Source organism: Doryrhamphus excisus, linkage group LG10 (genome assembly GCF_037039965.1).
Source record: "Doryrhamphus excisus strain RoL-2023G ecotype Guam linkage group LG10, RoL_Dexc_Guam_v1.1, whole genome shotgun sequence".
In the NCBI taxonomy this organism is placed as follows: Eukaryota; Metazoa; Chordata; class Actinopteri; order Syngnathiformes; family Syngnathidae; genus Doryrhamphus; species Doryrhamphus excisus.
Genome location: NC_136366.1, coordinates 7,911,198 through 7,936,226, shown reverse-complemented (window position 1 = coordinate 7,936,226; position 25,029 = coordinate 7,911,198). Strand labels below are relative to the sequence as shown.

Sequence of the window (25,029 nt, the reverse complement as noted above, 5' to 3'; positions counted from 1 at the left end):
TGGCTTTATCTGTACTGTAAATCTATCCAACAGTGACCTCTGGTGGTGGCCAAAGGAACCCACCCACACAAGCACGGGGAGAACACATAAACACTCCAGACAGAGATTCGAACCAGAAGTCTCCTGACCGTGGGGTCTAAAATGAATACAGTTAAATAAAGTGAAAGAATAATGGAAATCTATAAAATGTGATCAAATTAAATATAATTACCTAAATATGATTACAATTTATCAAGTTAATTATTGGAAGTAAGGCATTTATTTGAGAGAAGGTCTTATTGACTTCGGTCAAAGTGCGGCGCGTGGGCCATTTCCACCGCATGGATGTTTTTTTTCTCCACATTGCCCAGAAATATTATATTATCAGAAACAATATTATATACTGTCTCTTATATTACATTAAATTGTTATGATAATATGATATTTATATATGACAAAAAAACAAAACAAAGAATAAGGTTGCGGAAAAAGTTATAACGTTACTTGAATGAAGTAAAAATAATACAAATATTAAAGTGGCCCTCACATCCGTTCATATTTCAATATGGACCCTCGTTAGAAAAAGTTAGGACACCCCATGACTTAGATGTTAGTCCCAAAATGAAAACTAACCATATGTGTTTCTTCTCTTCTGCAGATTATGCTGAAGAACTGAGATTCTACCTTATTCACATGACTGAGGTGAGTGTGTGTAGCCTCACACAAAATGAAGGCAAGTGTGTGTGTGTGTGTGTGTGTGTGTGTGTGTGTGCGCGTGCTCGGGATTCGGTGCGCCGACGGGCCAATTGAGCGCCCTGCAAATCGCATTATGAACAAGACACACAGATTAGCAGAGAGCGCTAATGAAAATGTCTTTTCCTCTTGCGTCTGCGTCGCTTCCACAACATGTGCACATTGAGTGTCAAAAATGACCAAATGGTCTTTGAATACATCACAGTGTTAAGCCTTTGGGCATATTATGTGGCTCTTTTTTTACTCGCTCATGAGGTTCATTTCATCAGCCAGACAGAAATGTGCTGAACGGCCTCATTAGCGGCTTATGAATGTTTTAAAGGATCCACTTTTTGTTGCTGGGATTCCAGACGGAATGAAAGGAGCCTGATGTTTGTCCCACAGTCTGGAAAAAGGGGAAGGAAGTCTAGTTCAACATGTCTCTCTGTTTAACGATACCGTAAATAGTGGAGAGTATTCAGGCTAGAACCAAGTGGCGTTTGAATTACGTCACTGGTGTATTGACACTTAGCTTCCCCACAGACTCGTCCGTCCCACAATGCCTCAGACCACTACCAAAAGGTAAGGTAGTATTACATGTTACCATGGTTGTACCCAGCATGTACTTTATATAAATCAATAAAAGGAGGATTTTACAGGCGTTCTAATTTGTTGGTGGCATCGGTGTATCCCATTACGTGCACTACTCGACTATCGCTTTTTGTCTGTTTTTATATCTTTAAAAGGAATAAAAGAGAAAGACACACTCAGGCTGTGTTCGAAACCGCATACTAACTACTACGTACTTCCATGCCCATACTATTCACACTCCATACTGCATACCCAATCAGACAGTATGCAAAGCGTTTACCACTACAGCGTTCTACATGATGACCCAAAATGCATTGCGCTGCTACCCGAGGCTGAACTCTTTAAATACATCACTTTATTGACATGTGGTCGTTTAGATCCCGAGTGTGCCATTTATTTGTTCAAATACCAACCGTTCATTCGGACGAATTCAGCAAAATGTAAGCTAGCCGAAGTGAGCAACGCACTTCTGGTTATTTTCACAAAATAAAACACCCCCTTACTTTTCTCATACAAAAAACCATAGTGATAAATCACTGCTTTTACTTTGAAAACAAGACGCAAACCAACTCGCAATATATCCTGTTGACACCGCCTTTTTATTTTATTTTATTATTTATTTATTTATTTATTATTTATTTTGTCCGCGGTGACGTCACGTCGCTTTGCATCCTGGGTAATTTGAGTGTGAGAAGTAAGCTGATAATACATACTCAACATTTCTGGCCAATGCATCTGGGAACTTACGCATACTGCCAGTGTAGTTAGTATGAGTAGTAGGTAAATACGCGGTTTCGAACACAGCCACCGTCTCGCATGCGGATGGTGGATGATGGGTGAAATAAAAAAAAAGTGCAGTTTTCCGAGAAGATGCAACAAGTAGATAACGCATAACTGCCACGACTAGTGGAGAATAATAAACAACAACTATCTTAACTCTTAACACTTCACTTAGCAACTTACAAAACATGCCGAAAAGCATGCTGGGAAGCCAGAAGCGCTCCCAGCAACAGGAGTGATGCAATCGCCATCCCCCCACGCTGTGTAGGCCGCACTCTTCCTCTCCTCTCCTCTCCTCTCCTCTCCTCTCCTCTCCTCTCCTCTCCTCTCCTCTCCTCTCCTCTCCTCTCCTCTCCTCTCCTCTCCTCTCCTCTCCTCTCCTCTCCTCTCCTCTCCTCTCCTCTCCTCTCCTCTCCTCTCCTCTCCTCTCCTCTCCTCTCCTCTCCTCTCCTCTCTTCCCCTGCCCTCCTCCTCCTCCTCCACCTCCTCCTCTCCTCTCTTCTCCTGTCTCCTCCTTCTCCTCTCCTCTCCTCTCTCCTCCTCCTTCTCTCCTCCTCCTCCTCTCTTCTCCTGTCTCCTCCTTCTCCTCTCCTCTCCTCTCTCCTCCTCCTTCTCTCCTCCTCCTCCTCTCTTCTCCTCCCCTTCCCTTCCCTTCACTTCCCTTCCCTTCCCTTCCCTTCCCTTCCCTCCCCTCCTCTCCTCCTGCTCCTCATCCTCCTCCTACTCCTCCTCTCTCCTCTCCTCTCCTCTCCTCTCCTCTCCTCTCCTCTCCTCTCCTCTCCTCTCCTCTCCTCTCCTCTCCTCTCCTCTCCTCTCCTCTCCTCTCCTCTCCTCTCCTCTCCTCTCCTCTCCTCTCCTCTCCTCTCCTCTCCTCTCCTCTCCTCTCCTCTCCTCTCCTCTCTTCCCCTGCCCTCCTCCTCCTCCTCCACCTCCTCCTCTCCTCTCTTCTCCTGTCTCCTCCTTCTCCTCTCCTCTCCTCTCTCCTCCTCCTTCTCTCCTCCTCCTCCTCTCTTCTCCTTCCCTTCCCTTCCCTTCCCTTCCCTTCCCTTCCCTTCCCTTCCCTCCCCTCCTCTCCTCCTGCTCCTCATCCTCCTCCTACTCCTCCTCTCGTCCCCTCCTCTCCTCTCCTCTCCTCTCCTCTCCTCTCCTCTCCTCTCCTCTCCTCTCCTCTCCTCTCCTCTCCTCTCCTCTCCTCTCCTCTCCTCTCCTCTCCTCTCCTCTCCTCTCCTCTCCTCTCCTCTCCTCACCTCTCCTCACCTCTCCTCCTCCTCCTCCTCCTCCTCCTCCTCCTCCTCCTCCTCCTCCTCCATCTCCTCCTCGTCACGCCACAGTCGAGCTTGTTAATCGTGGAGCGATGACAGAGTCTTTACAAGATGCGCTGACAGATGGTGCGTGAATCAAAGCGGAGTGAGGCCAACACGTCGACGGAGGCCTTCCTATCATTTAACAGCGAGCCTGTCTCATAAGACGGGAAGAGAAGTGTTGGAGCGACCATGACCCCTGACCATGACGATAAGTTGTTAGCTTTGTCTAATGAAAACATGGATCATAAACTGCAATTATTACCTTCATCAGGCTTCCATCTGCCCTTCTTCAGAAAATAATCCAAGATAACTTTTCCTGTGACCTCCGACTAAATTCCGTTCCTTTTATCTCTTTCTTCTCCTTCCACTCTTTTGTGAGATCCTTCCTTGCCCTTCTCCTGCAGAGCTGGAGGTCAACCATTTTTAGCAGGCGCTGAAAAGGGAAGGATCTGACCCAGATTTACATGTGAAAGGAAAGTGTGTGTCTGGAGGAAGGCGGTGGAAGTCAAGTGTGTGCAAGTGTGTCAGTGACGCAGGATGTGAGGGAGCCTGATAGGCACGGTGTAGGTGCATGGGGTGGGGGTGGGGGGGGGTAAAAGAGATAAGTAGATCCGGTGTAGACGGCAGCATCCAAGCGGAGCGTCGTTCATTGCCTGGCCGTCGCTGTCTTATTGTGGCGAGTGGTCATGGGTAACCTGGCTGACCGCGTTGGGCCAAAGAAATGGTTCACCAGGGAGGGGAACTCTCTGGAGCAGCATCTGCTCGCTGACAGTGGAGATGTAAGTGCCCACTGACTTTGATGGAGGAAAGGATGTGTTGATATGTTGTTTCTGACGGAAGCTGATGAAGAGCAACGATTGCTGTAATGTGTGTTTATCCCGGAGGTCTGGTTGTGCAAGTAAGAATTCCATGTAGTTGTCTTCTCAGAAAATTCCACTTGTGTAATTGCTTCCAGTGTATTCGCTTCTGGCAGAAAATCTCCTAGAAAGTGAAGGGAAGCATGTGAGTACGGAGATACATTGTGAATATGGTATGAGATGGAGAGGCCACTGCAGTTGTATTATTATTATTTTTAATTAAATACTTTCTTGTGATAATTTAGACAGACATTGTTAAAGATGTATGGCTCTCACTTCAGTATAGGCTGCTGGGGTTGAATAATCGTAACAGTATGCTTGGCTCCTTTGGGGAGAAATTAGTTCCCCTCCAGTCCTCCAGGCGGCGCTGATGTGAAGTTCATAGTGGGCTTGTCATTGTGAGCTAGGTCAGTGCCGCACTATGCCCCATTACGTCCCACTACGTCCCACTACGCCCCACTACGCCCCACTACGCCCCACTACGCCCCACTATGCCCCACTATGCCCCACTACCATTACCCCCCACCATGCCCCACTACGCCCCACTATATCCCATTACCCCCCACCATGCCCCACTACACCCCACTACACCCCACTACCCCCCACTATGCCCCACTATGCCCCACTACACCCCACTATGCCCCACTACGCCCCACTATGTCCCATTAACCCCCACCATGCCCCACTACACCCCACTACCCCCCACTACGCCCCACTATGGCCCACTATGCCCCACTATGCCCCACTACCATTACCCCCCACCATGCCCCACTACACCCCACTATGCCCCACTACGCCCCATTACCCCCCACTACGCCCCACTATGCCCGACTATGCGCCATATTACCCCCCACTATGCTCCACTACTATTACCCCCCACCATTCCCCCCCAATATGCCCCACTACGCCCCATTACCCCCACTACACCCCATTGCACCCCACCACACCCCATTACCCCCCACTATGCCCCACTTCGCCACAATGCACCCCACTACACCCCATTACACCCCACTACGCCCCACTACACCCCATTACCCCCCACTATGCCCCACTCAAGTGGAAAGTGAGCATATACTTCTCACTGATTTTTTTTGTTTCTGAGCCAAGACGTTTTTTTGTAGTTTTGAATCATTGCACCCTCGTCCATTGAAAAAGTGGTACATTCCTGTCATCTTACATCATAGTCCATGAACCAGGAAGTGGCTCGCCAGCAAACAACTAAATAGGCACGCATACAATAATAGACTTTCTGCTATTTTTGTACAAATAGCCTGTAGTTTGTCACGATTGAATCCTTTCCCGCCATCAAATATGGTGGCCAATATGGTCAAATAAAGTGGCTTGTCAGCATTAATATAGAGTGCTATACAATTTATTCCACTTGTTCTTAACAGCTTTTAAAAACCGTGGCCGGGTTCAGCGCGGAACATCGGTATTGATCCCAGTCAGGTACAAATGAATTATTCAGTCTGTAGAACTGTTGAGTTCATTTAAAAAACAATCAAAGTTAAGATGTGGGTGTGGAATATAAAACTTTATTTATTGTATCAAGCTCTAGAGATAAAAAAAAATGGTGTGTTTATTCTTCTGCATAACCGCGTCATCGACACAATCATGTGAAAAAGTTAAAAAAGAAAACATCCAGAATAATAGCATTGATAAGAGGCAAATAGCCGACAATCCCCCCAGGGCTCGATCATGTGCTCGTCATCCTTGATGACGTCTATAGGAAGGGCCGGAGGGGCGGCGGGGGCAAACATTCCAGTGTACATGCTCCTTTCGTTCCTTTTTTTAGGCTTTAACCGCAGAAAGACGGACAAACAAGCTAGCAATAGATGAAAGAGTGTGGGAAAGACACTGAGGCTAATCCCATTCTCCGCTTGGGAAAAGGGTCCATCAGCTGGTCCTCTTGGCTTTGGGACAAGCCAATCCAGGCTGTTTTTGGACACAATCGTGTACGCTTTGTTTTGTGTAGGGTGATGGCTCTGATCCGTACCCCACCACGGCCCCTGTGGCCTTGCCATATCATTCATGCTATCGCTTCGCTTCTCCCACCAGTTATTTTTGGGGGCGTCACAAGACATGTGACTCAACAGAAGAGACGATGCCCGAGATTAGTCTACGAGAAGATTTTAATGTTAATTTTGAGAAAAGTATAACTGGACAAAACACACTACAAAACAATGTAGGTGAGTTTTCAAAGGTCCTACAAATTGATGCTAAAGTTATGATAAAATAAATAATAATCATATTGCATAATCATGCAATATTTATTCAAATGTGTCATCTTTCACTCCATAAAGGTGTGGAATTGGTAGTATTTTGAAAGGATTTTGTTTCAGGTTCGTCATGCTGTCTGTAAAATGTATGCAGCATTTCTTGAAATACTAGCTTTTTAACTGTTTTGGCTTTTTAACTTTTTAACGGCCGGCAAAATTATGAAGTTAATTTTCATTTGTCATGGGATTTGTTTATTTATTTACTACTACAAGACAGTTTTTTTTCGAAATGAGAAATCTTCTCACGTTCCATTGTCGCGACCCCCAGTTATTAATGCTAACCTCCACCTAGCATAGTAGAAGTAACCGGAACAACTGAAAATAAGCACATGCAACCTGCATAGCTTTTGTGTAAAATTATGAAGTTCATTTTCATTTGTCATGGGATTCGTTTATTTATTTACTACTACAAGACAGTTTTTTTTCGAAACGAGAAATCTTCTCGCGTTCCATTGTCGCGACCCCCAGTTATTAATGCTAACCTCCACCTAGCATAGTAGAAGTAACCGGAACAACTGAAAATAAGCACATGCAACCTGCATAGCTTTTGTGTAAAATTATGAAGTTCATTTTCATTTGTCATGGGATTCGTTTATTTATTTACTACTACAAGACAGTTTTTTTTCGAAACGAGAAATCTTCTCGCGTTCCATTGTCGCGACCCCCAGTTATTAATGCTAACCTCCACCTAGCATAGTAGAAGTAACCGGAACAACTGAAAATAAGCACATGCAACCTGCATAGCTTTTGTGTAAACAGCTCGATTGATTATTTCATACAAAACCTGCTAACCAATAAAAGGAGCCCAGACTGTCGTCTTGGCTGCATGGCACCTATTGGCCCCCCACTCCAACCCAGAAATAAACCCACAGTGGAAATCGGGCTCTTGATCCGCTCACAGTTTGCTCAGCTTCACAAGCTTCTGGCTTCTTGTTTACCACCAAGACAGAGATTGGTATCGATCGCCGTTGCCAAGACAGTAAACGGGGCATTTACCGAGCGGTCCTTGAAGGCATTCAGCACGCTGACATGAGAGCAAACATGTCACAGCCGGCTCATTTTTTACCAGCCGGTGTGGCCCTAATGCACACGACATAGCTCAACTGTCAGTGGAAGCATGCTAATCGACCGTGATGCCTCGTAGGTGAGTGGCGAATCCTCGACATGCTGAGAAACTCATCCGCCAGATGGCTCAGTGGGGGTGGTTGGGGTGGGTGGGAGTGGGGGGGGGGGTGCCCCTCGACCAGGGAGCACTTTCATCAATCTGATTACAGGGGAAATGCTGCTTGTATTTTTAGCCACTCCTCGGCAGTAGATGCGGCCATTCATTGAATTTTGCCTCATTAGTTTCCCATGTGGAGATCCAGGACAGAGGGAGGCGGGGTTGCAAACAAGGCTGAAGTCATGAAGTCAAGTCATAGCTGGACTACAGCCACCACCGTATGACCAACTAAAATATTTTTTTGCTTTTTCCTGCCACCTTTCATGAGGTGAACCCAAAATATGTGTTCTATCTATTTCTCAGTGGCTGCCAGATCTGTTTACATGTGTCTCCTTTAATATCCATCCTCCTTGCATGGGGGATGCTGATCAAGCTGCCGATTAGACAGCATGGATATATTGCACAGGTGTGCCTCAGGCTGGCCACACTAAAAGGCTGTTTTATTTCTTTATTTTTGTTTTGCACAGGAGGCTAAATGAGGTGCTGATGCAACTCCTCACTAGTGGGATGGATGGATGGATGGATAGATAGACTTCCTTTATTGTCATTGCACAATAACACAGCAGTGAAATTGCCAACGAAATGTCATTGCCTGGCTCCCGTATACTAATAAATAATAAATAATAATGTGGAGAATAAATAGATGACATCAAATATGAACAATGTACAGCGCAAACAGTAATTTGTACAAATAAGGCTGCAGAGCAATTTTAATGCCATAAAACAAATTTGACCAGCAGTACCGGTCATAAGTTTGGATACCTCTTCTTATGTGTGGACTGGTACTGAACATCTCATCAACACAGTCAAAAGCACCTGAATGGCACAAGAGCATGTTGAGGCTTATCACAGTGTGCACTGTGACGGACTTAAAGTGATGGATTTCAAAGATCATTGACACTGATCTCTGTCTGCTTTGCCCAAGCCACTAATTCATCATCTCAGTCAGCGTGATGGTCATAAATACCCCCCTACTGTTGTTTTTGTCTGTTCCATCATGTTTGACCTTGACTGTGGACCCTGCTGTTGCAATACTGCCGTTCCTTTGTCTGCTTGTGTTTTTTCTGCAGCAGCTCTAAAGGAGACACTGATGAGGGAGTTAGGGAAACAGCGGGGAGCAGCCAAGTGGGGCACAATGAATCCCATGTCGTGAAGGAACATGCTAAATAAATATAAAACAGGATGATTCCCAACGAGTAGAAACCCAAGCTAGAAAGAAAATGAAGTTGGTTAGTTCAAAGAATAAAGCCGTACCAGAAATTTAGTATTGCTAAAGAACAGTGGCAACTTACACTAAAAACATATAAATAAAGTCAGATTTACAGGGAAAAAGTTGTATATTAAGAAATCAAGTCGTAAAGTTATGAAGTAACTCATTTTGGAATGTTGCCCATCATTCCCAATTCTTATGTGAAACACAAACACATATTTCTTTCCCTTTTGTGTGCATTATAACACCAGAAAACGAGTTAATATGAGCTAGCTAACAACAAACATAATGAGAAATACCTATTTTGATGCTGAAAAACCAAATGCCAACATAACTGTCATGTGTCTCTACTACATCTACTACAAATGAAGTTGGTTAGTTCAAAGAAAAAAGCCATACCAGAAATGTAGTATTGCTAAAGAACAGTGGCAACTTACACTAAAAACATATAAATAAAGTCAGATTTACAGGGAAAATGTTGTATATTAAAAAATCAAGTCGTAAAGTTATGAAGTAACTCATTTTGGAATGTTGCTCATCATTCCCAATCCTTATGTGAAACACAAACACATATTTCTTTCCCTTTTGTGTGCATTATAACACCAGAAAACGAGTTAATATGAGCTAGCTAACAACAAACATAATGAGAAATACCTATTTTGATGCTGAAAAACCAAATGCCAACATAACTGTCATGTGTCTCTACTACATCTACTACAAATGAAGTTGGTTAGTTCAAAGAAAAAAGCCATACCAGAAATGTAGTATTGCTAAAGAACAGTGGCAACTTACACTAAAAACATATAAATAAAGTCAGATTTACAGGGAAAAAGTTGTATATTAAGAAATCAAGTCGTAAGGTTATGAAGTAACTCATTTTGTAATGTTGCTCATCATTCCCAATCCTTATGTGAAACACAAACACATATTTCTTTCCCTTTTGTGTGCATTATAACACCAGAAAATGAGTTAATATGAGCTAGCTAACAACAGATATATTGGGAAATACCTATTTTGATGCTAAAAAAAACCCAAATGCCAACATAACTGTTATGTGTCTCTCTACTACGTCAGAAGTGCGACTGCCTGCTCAGCCTGGAAGCGTATTCGGCCGAGCAGAAGCATCACGTGTGCCAGTGCCTGAAGGACAACATCGACAAGCAGCTCCAGCTTCACCGGAGGGATCCCAGCCTTGAGCGTTTTGAGCAGGTATCCAAAGGACAGGGACACCCCCGTCCATATCCCATATCCCATATCCCAGCCTCCATCATGAGGCGGTTAACACATGACGTGTTTGTGCATATATTACCATGTAGCCCACTCGTACACTTACTCAGCAATGTTTCCTACTTTCTTTTTCTTCTTCTTTGGTGTGCTTGTCTGCTTATTTGGAAGAGAAGTGACTCACTTGAGTGGTGCTAAATTCATTTATACGGGTTCTCAAGGACCCGTATAAAATCTCAAATACCCCATCTCCATCCCAGCACCGTCCAGCATGGGCAGTATGCTGATGGCTAGTTTGCCACACAATGAGGGTGTCCACTTTTAGAATAAACACTCAAAAGCAGGGGTGGGCAAACTTTTTGACTCGCGGGCCGCATTGATTTAACAAAATTGAAAAACAGGGCACATTTAGACAAACAACCATTCACACTCACATTCACACCTATGGACAATTTGGAGTGGCCAATTAACCTAGCATGTTTTTGGAATGTGGGAAGAAACCGGAGTAGAGAACCCACGCATGCACAGGGAGAACACGCAAACTTCACACAGAAATGGCTGAGGGTGGAATCAAACTTGGGTATCCTAGCTGTGAGGCCTGCGTGCTAACCACTAGTCCACCGTGCAGCCTACTTAAACTACTTGAACCGCCAAAAGGTTGACTCAAGCCATGGTGCCAGGTTGTATGTTAAATATAAATGAAATACTTTGGAAAGAACGAGCGGGCCGTATTCAAACACTTGGCGGGCCGGATATGGCCTCCGGGTCTTAGTTTGCCCACCCCTGCTCTATAGGTAGACGTTGACTAGTACTTTGCAATTCAATAGAACCAATGTTGTAACTAAGGGTTGACTGATACATCGGCCGGTCGATATATCGGGCCGATATTTGCGTTCTTTACTTGAATCGGTATCGGCCGATGAATGGGTACTTGAATGGGTTCGCCGATGTATTATTCCGCCGCATGATTTACAGACAGGCATCCGCTGGGCAGCTTTGTGTTGGCGGAGGACTGCTCATGGTTGGCTCCGTTCAAAACGCTGCCTGGTCCAACATGGCATTTTATGATATGTGGTTTATAAATTGACTTTTTGTATATGGTCCTGCTAGTTTTACTCACCAGCTTCATTATTGTTGTTGTAACAGCGGTAAGGAGCAAATTGCTCAGCTAGCATTAATACTGCTGATGAGTTCATTGTAAACAATCATGTCAGGCAAACATGTTAAGCGCCTGAATCGATGCGAGTATTGACACACACATCATGGGCAGGCAGGTCCATTGATTGCTTTTTCAATTTGGGTGAACTCCAGTTGTCATTTCTCTGGGGGCGGGGTTCCCCAGTCTGTATTTAGATCCAAACATACTAAAATACACCTGGTGTATTATTTCCAGAATGTGCTAGCTCATCCACTCATAATCTAATGTAACCAAAGTGACTTCTTTCACTCCTTCCACAAAATAAACATTCTTTGAGCCATCTGCTCATGGTACCAGACGTTTCACGCCTCCAACTTGTTTGCAGCACATGCTCATGAGGGTGTTTGGGTGGAAAGATGAAATGAAGCTTAACGATCAGTTCCTTCAAGCGCCATTCCTGCAGAAACTCATTTTTCTATTCGTCTTGATCACTACTTTTTTTCTTTTTTTTTCGTCCCTCCGGCGGGTGAGGACTGTTTGCTTAATCATACTGAACATCTTGACAAATGAGTTCACTTTTGATTGCCTTTCTGCAGAGTACCTCTGAGGCAAATAGTTTATGTTCAGTCAGCGCCGCGTAATTACATGCAAACTTTATTTTTTGGGGGGGGGCAGGTCATTGTGTGCAGGATTTAAGGAAGCATCATCCACTAAGGGACTCACTCCGTGATGAACCATTCCGGAAAGCATCCCAATCTGACTTAAATAACTGCTGTTTGACATAGCACAAACATTTGGCCATGTTTTCGCTTTAAATGAGGAATTCTGAGGAGGAAGAAGCATAATGCTGACAGTCTGCCATGCTGAGTGAAAAGCCATGGCTTTAACAGGCCAATTGTAAACATTACAGGAGGCTGCTTACTCTGTTTTCATTAGGATCTAATTGGGTGTCCTTTAAGCCGGAATTCCAATCGCTTCTAATATGGATATTAATTAAAATTGTCGAAACATGGCTGCCTGAAAGACACGTGCTGTTTTTTGTGGTTCTCTGCTGCACACACGCACACTCACACGCACACTCTTTCCTGCTCATTGTGTCTAATTAGACACGAGTGAATTCCATTTGTCTTTGCTTCTGCTTGCACAAGCTGTACTCTGCATGCCTTATTCAGGGATGGCAGCCATTGTTTGGGTGCTGCCGGACATCTTGAATCGGAATTATTTTATGCACATTCAGCAAGAGGAAGACAGGGGTTACATTATTAATTATGGAAAGGCATTCATTTTCTAGAATTGCTTCATTAAGAAGCATGTTGCACAATACAGCAGCAATATATAACATATAACAACTTATTTCTTTAACTTTAATGATGTGGAGTGCATGAGAGAGTGGAAAGGAAACTCGAGTTCTTTTCCACCAGCTCTTGTATGTCGCAATAGCGCAGCAGTAATAGAACCAATGTTGTAATAGTTCATATAACAACTTGTTTCTTTAACTTTAATGATGTGGAGTGCATGAGAAAGTGGAAAGGAAACTTTAATTCTTTCTCACCAGCTCTTCTATGTTGCAATAGCACAGCAGTCATAGAACCAATGTTGTAGTAGTACATATAACTTATTTCTTTAACTCCGGTTTCCTCCCACATTCCAAAAACATGCTAGGTTAATTGGCGACTCCAAATTGTCCATAGGTCTGAATGTGAGTGTGAATGGTTGTTTGTCTATATGTGCTCTGTGATTGGCTGGCTGGCCACCAGTCCAGGGTGTACCCCGTCTCTCGCCCGAAGACAGCTGGGATAGGCTCCAGCACCCCTGCGACCCTCATGAGGATCAGCGGTAGAAAATGAATGGATGAATAATTGGGTGTTGCCGTTATTTCCAGATCTATGGTTATCATCACACCTTTCCTTTATATATATGTAGATCCATATAGAAGACCTTTCACTAGTATTTTGTGCAGCAGGTCTTTAAAAACAGTTCAAGGCTCCTGTCATATAGAGGATCTTTGATAAAGTAAAGTCGGCCACACTTTGGACACCCCTGCTTTAGATGCTTCCTGTTTTACTTCACTACTATGGAATCATGTTCGTAAATTCCACCGCTTCAGGTTATTGTCCCCACTGTTATGTGAAAGCAAACTACTGTAAAAGTGCTTCTGCAGAGCTTCTAATAACTCATGGAGATGATCTAGCCATCTCAATGGGTTCTGCAGTGGTTTCTAGTCACCATATTTCACCTCACATCGCTGGAAGCAGATACGATATCTCCTTAGACATCTTCTCCCTGGTCATTTGGCCCATTTACAATATGCTCTCATCCTGTTTAGTTTTTTCCTAAATGCACACACACACACACACACACACACACAGTGCATCATAGAGATGTTATGTTACTCACTACTGCAGTGGATTAATTCCCCCGTCCCTCTTTAAACATTCATGACTTCCCTCCAGTGGGCCGATGTTTAGCTTTATTTTAGCTCAACCTTAACTATTCATAACTGTGTTGTGTAACACAACAGCAGAGTAGGGTGGGTGTGGCCCCGAGTCACGCCGACTCCACCCCGAAGAAGGCAGATGTTTTGGGTTAAAGAAGTGATGCTATGCTAAGTGGAGCCGGGATAATAGTTTGGATATGAGACTTTCATTGGGTGTGATGATAACCATAAATCAGGAAATGTAGTATAAGCATCTTACATACTGCAGGCTGGTATTCCACCTTTTTCCCCAATGATTACTTGAAATGCCGTCCGTCAGTCAGGGGGAGGGTGACCGAGGCGTGCACTGTGGAATTGTCTGTATTTAAAATGGGTCCATATACTGTATATCGAACAGGCACCCGACGCCATTAGATCAGGTCTGATGGAGCTAAACCCCTTGGGGTTGGGTGCGCACACGCAAGAAAGAGAATGTATATCAGTGTGTGTGTGATGTCCTGCTCATCCGTGTGGTTTTGATTCATGGCTTTGATTTGTGACGAGTAACTTCTAAAAATAGCGCGCCGAGAGGGAGGCTGAGAGAGATCGAGAGAGAGAGAGAGAGAGAGATAGGAAGAGGACACTTGAATGCTGCGCTCACCAGAGTTACTTCCATTGGATCTTTGCATAACCTTCAGTCCCTTTGTGTTTACACTAGACTTCACCATTCTCTCCTTATCTCCTCTTCTTTCATTTCCTCCATCCTTCACCCCCCCCCACCCATTTTCCCCCTCTTGCTTCCCTGCACTGTCTTGCTCTCTCACTATTGCCTGTGCCCGGACTGCTGCGACATCCCAACAAGGCAGAAAAGGGAAGCACACATCAGAGACGTTGGATTAGCTGCTTTTGTGTGTGTGTGTGTGTGTCTGTGTCTGCACGCGTGCTCTTCAGTGTGTGTGTGTGTGTTTATGTCCGCACGTGTGTCTTCTTTGCACACACAGTCCAACAAGCTGTGCGTCCAGATGCCTGTATCGAAGGTAATGTTGTGTCTCTTGTATAAGTGTTGGAATTAGGCTGCTGTCATCATTAAAGCCCATGCATGTTGATGGTATTGGTCATCGGGGCTCCAATGCACCCTTGCTGCTCTGTGGTCATGTTTGGTGGAGCTTCATTTGGTGGAGCTGCAGCTTCATTTGGTGGAGTTTCAGCTTCATTTGGTGGAACTGCAGCTTCATTTGGTGGAGCTTCAGCTACTTTTGGTGGAGCTTCAGCTTCTTTCGGTGGAGCTTCAGCTTCCTTAACTAAACCCGTGTGGTGCAGACAGGTATGTTGTAAGGTTTTTCCTTCCTAAACATTTGTAGAGCAGACCGGGAAGAACATTTCCCTGTCATTGGACATCCAGGAAAACCCACTGTGGTAGTTTTTTGTACAAAATCTCATGTAATAGTAGTACATTTACATATTTCTTGGGTTTGTACCTTAAGATATATAAAACTGATATATAAAAATGATGGAAGAATGTTCGAATTGTTAGCTCAGTGAGAGGTTCTTGTTGATATCGGCTATTGGCAGTGTAGTGGTTCACACTGCTGAATTTAAACGTTACTTTTGAAGTGGAATGGACGACACAAGGATTAGATTTGGAGGTGGGTCTATGTTAGCAATGGCCTGGACTAACAAAATATAATGCTAGTGTAGTGGTTCACATAGCTGACTTTATACAATCTGTTGTGAAATGTTGAGAAATGAGAAAAAAAAAGTTATTTCTCACGTTTGTGGACATGTGCAATTGATAGTGTAGTGGTTCACATAGCTGAGCCTTAATCCTCTATCGAGTGTTGTGGTCTGGTTTCATGAAGTGGTAGATATGGACTCTTTGTAGTGTAGTGGTTCACTTCCATTTAGTTGATTTCCACGAATAACTGCCGACTGGGTATGTCCTGCTCGTCCCGTCAGTGAAGTTGTGTTTACTCTGGACCATAATGGGCCACTCGTAGCATTCAGGTGATGGCGGCAACCTATGACTCAGGGCAATTATAGCGTGCAAACATGTCTAAATATAGACGCGCAATACATATCTGCTTTGACCTTGACAACAGCAATAGCAAAGTGCAGGCTGATGGCGAATGTGGTACGTGACATGCAGATAAGATATTATAGATTGCATTGTCACATGCTAGGATGCTACTTCATAGTGATGAACTCATTTGTTGTTGCCAGGAAAAGAATAATGGAGGACCCCCATGTGTTTTGGCAATCATTCATTCATTTTCTACCGCTTATCCTCACAAAGGTTGCACAGGGTGCTGGAGCCGGGGGTACACCCTGGACTGGTGGCCAGCCAATCACAGAGCACATATAGACAAACAACCATTCACACTCACATTCATACCTATGGACAATTTGGAGTCACCAATTAACCTAGCATGTTTTTGGAATGTGGGAGGAAACTGGAGTACCCGGAGAAAACCAACACGTGCACGGGGAGAACATGCAAACTCCACACAGAGATGGCCGAGGGTGGGATTGAACTTGGGTTTCCTGGCTGTGAGGTCTACGCGCTAACCACTTGTCCACCGGTTTTGGCAATCATAGCTGGTAATTATGCACACAGTGTTGCTTTGCAAAGGGACATTGCCACCAACTGGCCGGGACATGCATGTTACTTGCATTTCAACCAACATTTATTTATTTATGAGCTCATTAATAATAATTTGCTCCATGATTGGCTTTGGGTCTTCATCCACCGGTTGAGAATCATTTAGAACAAACAAAAAACAAAATAGAATGAGAATATTATGGACAAAAAATTGGAATATTCCAAGAATAAAGTCATGTCTTTTGACAATTAAGTTGCATATTCTTTCAGGATACAAAATTGTAATAACAAACAATTGTTAGTTGTGATGCGTCTCTTGGAGCAGCATCCTCCTCACCAAAAACCCAAAGCCTTTCCATTCATGGTAACTCCGCCTGCCACAAATTCTCTCGGCATGGCTTGGCGAGCTCCACATTTACGACTGCTGTCTTCTGGTCCACTCAGCTTCTTTCACCTGCATCTGGTCCTCTGTACGTTCACGCTCAAAGACATAATGTTCCGGTTCTTTGTTTGTCCCAAAGTAGTCGGAATTGGCGACTCCCACAAAGTCTGCCATGATAATAAACACAGAATGTGCTCTCTCTGCTGCTGTTAAGGGAAGTCGCTACGGGTTCCAATCATGCTTAAAATAACCCCAAACTGTAAATTATACTGCAGGTTACATGTTGTCATGTTGCAGCATTGAAATAAAACACTATTGGAGAAAGTTGGTAATGGGTGAATCCTAGTTTTGTGTATTTTGGTGGAAAAGTGCAAATGCAATGGTTTCTTAATAAGACGTTTTAGTAAGCTCTGCTGCTTGTGGAAGAGTAAACATGTGATGTTCCTTCATATGACTTGTTAAGTATGTCCAAAGCAAACAAAACCACAGACTCATAAATGGAGGGTATAGTATATATAATGGTATACGCTATACGCTTAGATGTTATGGACCGGTTAGCATCACACACACACACACACACACACACACACAAATGCATCCCCTTCTCCGCACGCTGAGCTGTCTTCTCTGGTTATCTTCCCTTGCACTTGGGAGTCCACCTTCTTCTTCTCTCTCTCCCCTCTCTCCCTCTATAATTCCTTCCACCCTCCTCCCTCCTTCCCTTACAACCTCCATCCTCTTTTCTCTTCTCTCTCTGCTGGCCGAGCCCACACTGACACAATCATCGCACGCAGCGACACTCTCACTCATGCCACTTGGACGAAAAAGGAAGTAGGCCACTTTAATGGAGATGTGTTCTGAGGTGCCATTTAGCGGATTCTAACTTGGGACCACTTCCTCTTGACAGGTTGGTGACTTTAAACCAGGAAAGTGTTTGTTTTTGTTGCTGCACGGCAGGGAGGGGTTTTGGTCACAGAGAGAGATGATGGAGAGATAGGTGGGGGGGGGAGCAATCAAGCTCTCATTGGGCGTCCTTTTAGAGATATGAAGACTTGGTCATGTGTTCTCTTTCACTTTTTCTCTTCACTTGTTGTCCCAATCTCTCCATCCGTCCCCCTACATATCACTATTTTCTTGCCTCCGTTGGGGATAAACAAGCAGTTGTCCCCCAAGGCTGTTTACATCTCGTTTGGGCTGTTTTATTTCAGCTGCAAGTGACATGGATTAGCCCTCCACTGCCAGAGAGAAGGGGTTAGCCATTAAAAGACTCTAAAGCATGTTCAAGTCCTAGAGATACACGAGAGAGCAAACAGAGGGGAAGGAGGACAGGAAGCACACTTGGGTGTAATTGCCTTTCTGGTATCCCCACCAGGGGAATTATGGGGATTATTCACTTATTTGTGGGGGGGTCAGGGTGTGTTTGTTGTCTGCTGATACACAACTAATGATTTGACCACTTTCCACTGTAAGCATCTCAACCGCTCTCCTCCTCTTTATCATTTTGCTTGTCCTTGATCGATAGTAGACAGTGTCAATTGTCTCGCACACACACACACACACACACACACACACACACAGTGTGATTTATCAGCTCGCCGTAGCTTGAACAAATGAGCTGTTTGTTATTTGCTCACCTTGGAAAAACGATGCTTTACGCCACAAAGCCTCTGGTTTGTCTCGCACAATGCACAGCGAGAACACAACAGAAGAGAGGGAGCTCCTTCCTTCTTTGTCCTATTTTGTCCGATTCTACCCTTTTAAAGTGCGGATGAGCGCCACCTGCTATGGCGTTACTGTATGCCACACGTTTACCGTATTGGAGGCTTTTGGTTTGTTGCACACGTTCAACAACCATCATTGGTTTTTGCGAAGGATGAAATTATGGCCATAGCTTCTTGAAGTCTTGAAAAATAGAGCTGCAGAAAAGTCCAACGAAACGTTCTTCTGGTTAATCAATAATAATGATAATAATGATAATAATGATAATAATGATAATAATGATAATAATGATAATAATGATAATAATGATAATAATGATAATAATGATAATAATGATAATAATGATAATAATAACAAAACAATATTAATGACAATAATAATAATAACAAAACAATATTAATGACAATAATAGTAATAATAAAAATAATAAAACAATATTAATGACAATAATTAGAATAGTAATAATCATAAAATAAAAAATAATAAAGCATAACAATAAAAAGAAACTATGCATGCAAAAGTAAAATAAATGTATGTATGATAATCTATATTTTAAATTATAGTTTATATATTTATTTTATTTGTTAATATTAGTATTAGAATTAGTATTACTAATAGTATAGTATACTAGTATCAGTATTAGCATACTAATATTGGTATTAGTATTATTTATTTTATTTAATACAATAAAAAAATCATATTTAAATATGTTAAAAACATTTTTTGCTACATTTATGTTTTCATCTATTCTGCAAATGTTGTTTCTAAAAAAACAAAACAAAATGTGCATGAAAATTCTCATACGCACTTATTAATTCCTGTAAATTCTTAAATTACCCAATTTAGCAAACCTACTAAAGTACCTCAGGTGTTGCCATAATATCCCCACATACGCATACATTTATAGTATAAATCATAATTAAAGCTCAAAAGACATCCACTTAAGATAAGATCATGGATCAAAAAGCCTGAGCTTATAAATGGTGCGCCTGTAAAGTACTCATACAAATGGTGACCCAATAAAAACTGGGTCACCGAGCTGCGTTTAGGAACCTGAACCTTTGCAGTGTCGCTGTTTAAACCCGACTACACTGATGTGAAGAGGTGATGACAAATTTAGAGTGGTGACGTTTTCCATGTGACTGACTTGTCCATATACGGTCAATTGCACAGACAAAAAAAACAAGAAGAAGAGACTTTATTCTGCCAATCGTATGCAACGTATTCTACAGCGCACGTCCATTGAAAGCACACACAGACCTCTCTTTCTATGAAGGCCTCTTCCAGTTGTGCTCAGTGGTCACATTGTCCTCAGCTGCTCGGCGTCACGCAGAAAAAGCCAAGTTACGTCAGAGACATTCAGTGTTGGTCAATAATGCATCTTTACACGAACCTCTCCTCGTCTTCCTTAAGGAAGTGTAATCATGACGGAATGACACATCCCTCAACAAGACGTAACTTTTATCAGATGTTCCTCCTGTAGAGAACATCTCCAATAATGGTAGCGCCTCCTTGTTTTTATTGATCCATCGACCTGTTCACCACTTGTTCCCTTGGACCCTTTTTCCGTTGCGTGTCATATCCTCTCTTCTAAGCACGATCCAAATGGACGGGTCTGATGGATAAAACGATTGTGATTGCCTCATCGCTCTTCCGAGCGTGGAAGTTGGCCAGCAAAAGAGGCCGTGCGTTGCTGTGCATATAATATATCCATTTGGAGATGGAGCTTCTATATAAGGATCATGTATATGACCCGAGCCCCCGTCACACATTACAGGCATCCATTATGTCTGTATGAACGTACAGTGTGCTGATGATGTACTAGTAGTATCATGTAGTATTATACTACATGTACGTATATCAACACGGGAGATGGTGATGTGTATTAAATGTCGGGATAGGGAATGTTATCATGGGTTGCTTGGGAAACCTGTACACCCGTACCCCTTTTCAAATTATACTTGTACGTCACCCACCTCTGGAGTCCCCTGCTCAAAAGGTCCGTCCAAGCATCCCACTTCTGACACCGGGAGGCAGGTCGTTTGGCAAAGTAACGCTATTCTGTACCCGAATGCTTGTCCCATGCAGATGCCTCATATGAATTGTCTTAGTACCCCACCCGCTTCTACTCGGGGTCTCCCATACCGGAGGTCCTGTGGCCGGGGCATGCCAGGGATGGCCTCAGAGCTAACCATCCCGCTTCTGACACCAGAAGGCAGATTTGTTGGCAAAGTAACACTATTCTCTACAAAATTTGACCAACAACACGTCTAAAAGTCCCACCAGATACCCCACCCACTACTAGGGGTCTCCCATTCCAGAAGTCCTGTGGCCGGGGCATGCTAGGGATGGCCTCAGAGCTAACCATCCCACTTCTGACACCAGAAGGTTTGTTGGCAAAGTAACACTATTCTCTACACAATTTGACCAACAACAACACGTCCGAAAGTCCCACCAGATATCCCACCCGCTACTAGGGGTCTCCCATATCGGAGGTCCTGTGGCCGGGGCATGCCAGGGATGGCCTCAGAGCTAACCATCCCGCTTCTGACACCAGAAGGCAGATTTGTTGGCAAAGTAACACTATTCTCTACACAATTTGACCAACAACATGTCTGAAAGTCCCACCAGATACCCCACCCACTACTAGGGGTCTCCCATACCGGAGATCCTGTGGACCTAACACTCCCACTTCTGAGGCCAACACAATACCAGAAGAATTAGACTAGATGATAGGTTATAGTTTTTTATGATTAAATCTATACAGTAGACAGTTTGCATGTTGGGACTCGGAGTCGCATCTCAACGTCCTTGCAGCCAGTTTAGTTTAGGACACATCCAGCTTTGAATCGTGGGCAGGAAGGATGGGAGGGACTGCCAAGAGGAAGTATGTCCTTTTGTCGGACAGTGTACTGTATTTCCAACCGCTTTGCTAATTGACTCGAGTCAGATTTATCGAGAAATGGGCGTGGATTCGCTGAGAGGATACATTAAAGCATTAATGTTTCTGTAAGTAAAGTGAAGGGAGGGGAATCAGTGGCGGCGGCGGTGAGGATGCGGCTTCTCCTGAACGCTGTGCTTTACTTAAAAACAACCACAGGAAATTAAAGGCATCACTGAAGGTGCATTGAAATACGACAGGCAGGGAAAGCGGGGATGCCAAGAGTTCATAGGTGGAGCTGTAACATTTGGAGCAGAGCGCAGCTGCTCCCCTGGGATAGATCTCTTATTGTCATGGTAACGGCAGGACAGAGGTCACATGATTGTCCCTGGGTGACTGTCCATGGCTGCCTGTGTGTGTGTGTGTCCCTGCACTTCTATTTTTGCTGCAAGTGTTTGACCTTCAAAAAAAATGACTGCTTGGATATTGACAATTGCACGGTAGTGTGCAAAAGTCTTAGGGCAGCACCGCTAACGACCATAATAAAAACATCATAACAAAGCATAATAATGTCATGTAACACGTTTATTTGTCACACATACTGTAGTAACACCATTTTACCAAATAATGCCGTTACTAGGGATCGAACGATATGATTTTTTTGGGGCCGATGTCGATACCGATTTTTTTCCATCACCTTCAGCCGATGGCCGATATTTGTGGCCGATACTGCTTTTGATCCCTCAATTTACATGAAAAAATGACCATGATAACAAATATTACAGGTCTCATGTTTAAACAAATATTTATTAAAATGTAAACACAGTAGGATTCAGCTTTCTTAAACACACATTTAAACGGCATTATCAACTTTAAAAGGGCGCGTATCGGCCAATACCGATACAAGGAAAAAACGCAAATATTGGCCCGATATATCGGCAGGCCGATGTATCGATCGATCCTTAGCTGTTAGCTACAAAATACACACAATGGAACCCTAATTAATGTCATTCTTTACTTTGTCAAAATGATGCTTTCAAGGTCATTAAAACAACTAAGCCATCGAATAAGACTATTGTACAGAGGAGGAGGCGCCACCTCCACCCATCAAAACAAAGACACCAAATGACAGCCAAAAGGACTCACTCTGTTCGTGCCGTTGTTCTATGAACCAATGATGACAGGAGGCAAGAAAAACTGAGGCAGGCAAAATTGGTATCATTTAGATTTATTGTGTGATTCATTTCTTTCCCAGGCATTTCTGTCTCAGGCAACAGTTATTTTTGCGAAGAAGCCATCTTGCTAGTTTTTAACCACCTCCACTTTAAATACCGCCATCCTCTTCGCCCTCCTCCATAACACCATTGTTAAGAATTCTCCTCCAGTGTTGGTTATCCTATCTTTCACCCTCTTCGGCTTTTACCCGCGCGTCTGATTGCTGTGTCTAATTAGAGTCCATGTCAGGGGTTCATTTGTGTTTAATCACTCGGACAACATGGAGTCGGCCATTAGCATTATCCTGGAGTGCCTTGTGAGCTGTAAACAAAGCGCCATCCTCATGATGAATACGCCTTCTCCGGATCATCCGGTTGAAATAATAGAAGGGAGCGTTCAAGTGAGACCGCATGACGGTTGCGTGTGTGAGCGCCGGTGTGGGTCATGTGAGGGGGGGACAAGTGTATCTGACAGGTGGCTCCATTGTGTCTCCGTCCGTAACTTCAACAGTCACAGTGAAAGATGGGGGGTCAGTCTGGTCAAGATGTAAATATCACATCGACTCACTGCAGTGTTTTTTTTACTGCACTTAGAACAGCTCACAGTTTTATTTTAGCAATACTCACATTTTCAACATAGACCTAAAATGGCATCTCTTTACAACAGCGCTTGTCAAGTATTTGGGAACTGTCGGGGGTGCTGAGGGTGTGCGGGGTGCCGGATAGGAGAAAAATACATGGACTGTAAGTTGACCTCGCTGGAATTCCCTGCAGGAGTCTTTTTAGAGTGCATTTTATTGTTAATATACATCTTGATGTACGACATTAGTGGAGAGTGTTTAAGTGGGGTCATGGTGGGTATAAGAGGAAGTAGTGAGGTCTGGATTACCTTGAGGCTTATGTGCGTATCCATGAGCATCAAGAAGACATTTCAAGTCGACTCTGAGGGGAAACGGGAAGCATGAAAAAGCTCTGCTGTAAGTCTGATGTTTTTGGTAATTGTAATGGTAATGGTTTAATTTCATTTGAACATGCATCAGATTACAATTGAATGCATCACATAATCAGTTCACAGTTCCACATGTCCAAAAGGAGTAGGAAGAAGCAAAGCTTATTAAATCCTACCCCTCCATCTGGTACTTTTACAATCAGTAACTGTTACATTTGTTCACTTCCTGCTTTCCTAATATAATTTATTTAAAAAATAATTTAAATTGAATTTAATTTGAATTTTTTAATTAAAAAAATTATTTATTTTATTTTATTTTGGATTTTCATTTATTTTTTGTCACGTACTGAAGTACAAGGTGATATGACAATACAGTGACATAATGCTTTCCTAATATAATTTATAAAAAAAATAATTTATATATTTTTTTAATTTAAAAAAATATTATTTTTTTCATTTTATTTTGGATTTTTATTTATTTTTTTGCCACGTACTGAAGTACAAGGTGATATGACCATACAATGACATAATGGGTTCCATTTTTAAGAAGGACGTGAGGCAAACTGGCACAGAATCATTAGCTTTCATCAAAGCTTGATCATCGTTTGGCTTTTATTGTTTGAATTCATCACATTACCTCCTAAGCAGAGACAAATCTATGCACTCAGAAGCAAAAGGTGTGTTTGCACACTGGGACGGAGCTTCATCTGGAGCGCCGAGCATTCTTCTCTACGGGCTAAATCACTGCTGTCGTGCAATAAGCCGACATTTTTGGTCATGGATGTGTTATTGGATGTTGTGTTATTTATTCAAACCGCTGGCAGCACAGTAGAGCATCAAATCAAAGGGATTTATGTTGGTCGATTTAAAACAACCGAAGCTGACGGACAGTAGACGGACAACAGGCTGGAAAGTGTCGTAAATAAGACAAAACACTGAAAGGGCAAACCGGGACATGATATAAATAATATAGGGTCAAAAGACCAAAAGCACCAATTAGATAACAGCCAAAGTATAAGAAAAGTATTCATACTGACTTATGTAGTTGAATCTACTACTGTATGTAAACATAAATCACCTTAACAAGCACTTTGCTATTTGTTAAAACATGTATAAGGGATTAAATAACATCGCAAAGTAAGACAACCTTGAATATAAGACGACCTCCCTTTTTCAAGACCTGTTTTTGGAAAACGGGAAGAAAAGGTCACTCTCTTTGCCGCTTCCTGTTGGTCTGTGTGTATAAATCTTGACACTCCAAATATAAGACGACTTGCCTTGGTCAGTCTTTGTTGGTCTTATATTCGGAAATATTTGTATTTTTCACAAAAATACAGAAAAAAAATACACAGTATTAAAACAGTATTTTCCAGGGATGCTCAAAAGACTACAGAAAATTTCCAAACTTTGAACTGCTTTGAAATACAGTGCAACCTTGGTTAGCGTTATTAGTCTTATCTCATAAGGTCTAACTCAAACCGAAACATACTTTAACCAAATCAATTAAAGTGTAGCATGCAGAAGGTTACGTATTGAATGGAAATTTAAGTTGC

General features: G+C 43.0%; 1 protein-coding gene across 8 annotated transcripts in view; it reads left to right on the top strand.

The window, feature by feature from the left end:
• rgs3a (regulator of G protein signaling 3a) overlaps positions 1–25,029 on the top strand; it is a 91,729-nt gene that overhangs the window by 30,191 nt on the left and 36,509 nt on the right. For 6 of the 8 annotated variants that reach the window (XM_058065057.2, XM_058065050.2, XM_058065049.2 and 3 more), the window contains 2 exons: positions 638–681; positions 10,029–10,163. In XM_058065057.2, coding sequence (XP_057921040.2) covers positions 638–681; positions 10,029–10,163 — 179 coding nt within the window. Of the gene's footprint in view, positions 1–637; positions 682–10,028; positions 10,164–14,371; positions 14,770–16,629; positions 17,621–25,029 lie in introns of those variants that run through there. The other 2 variants (XM_078793967.1, XM_058065055.2) reach the window with 2 other exon arrangements.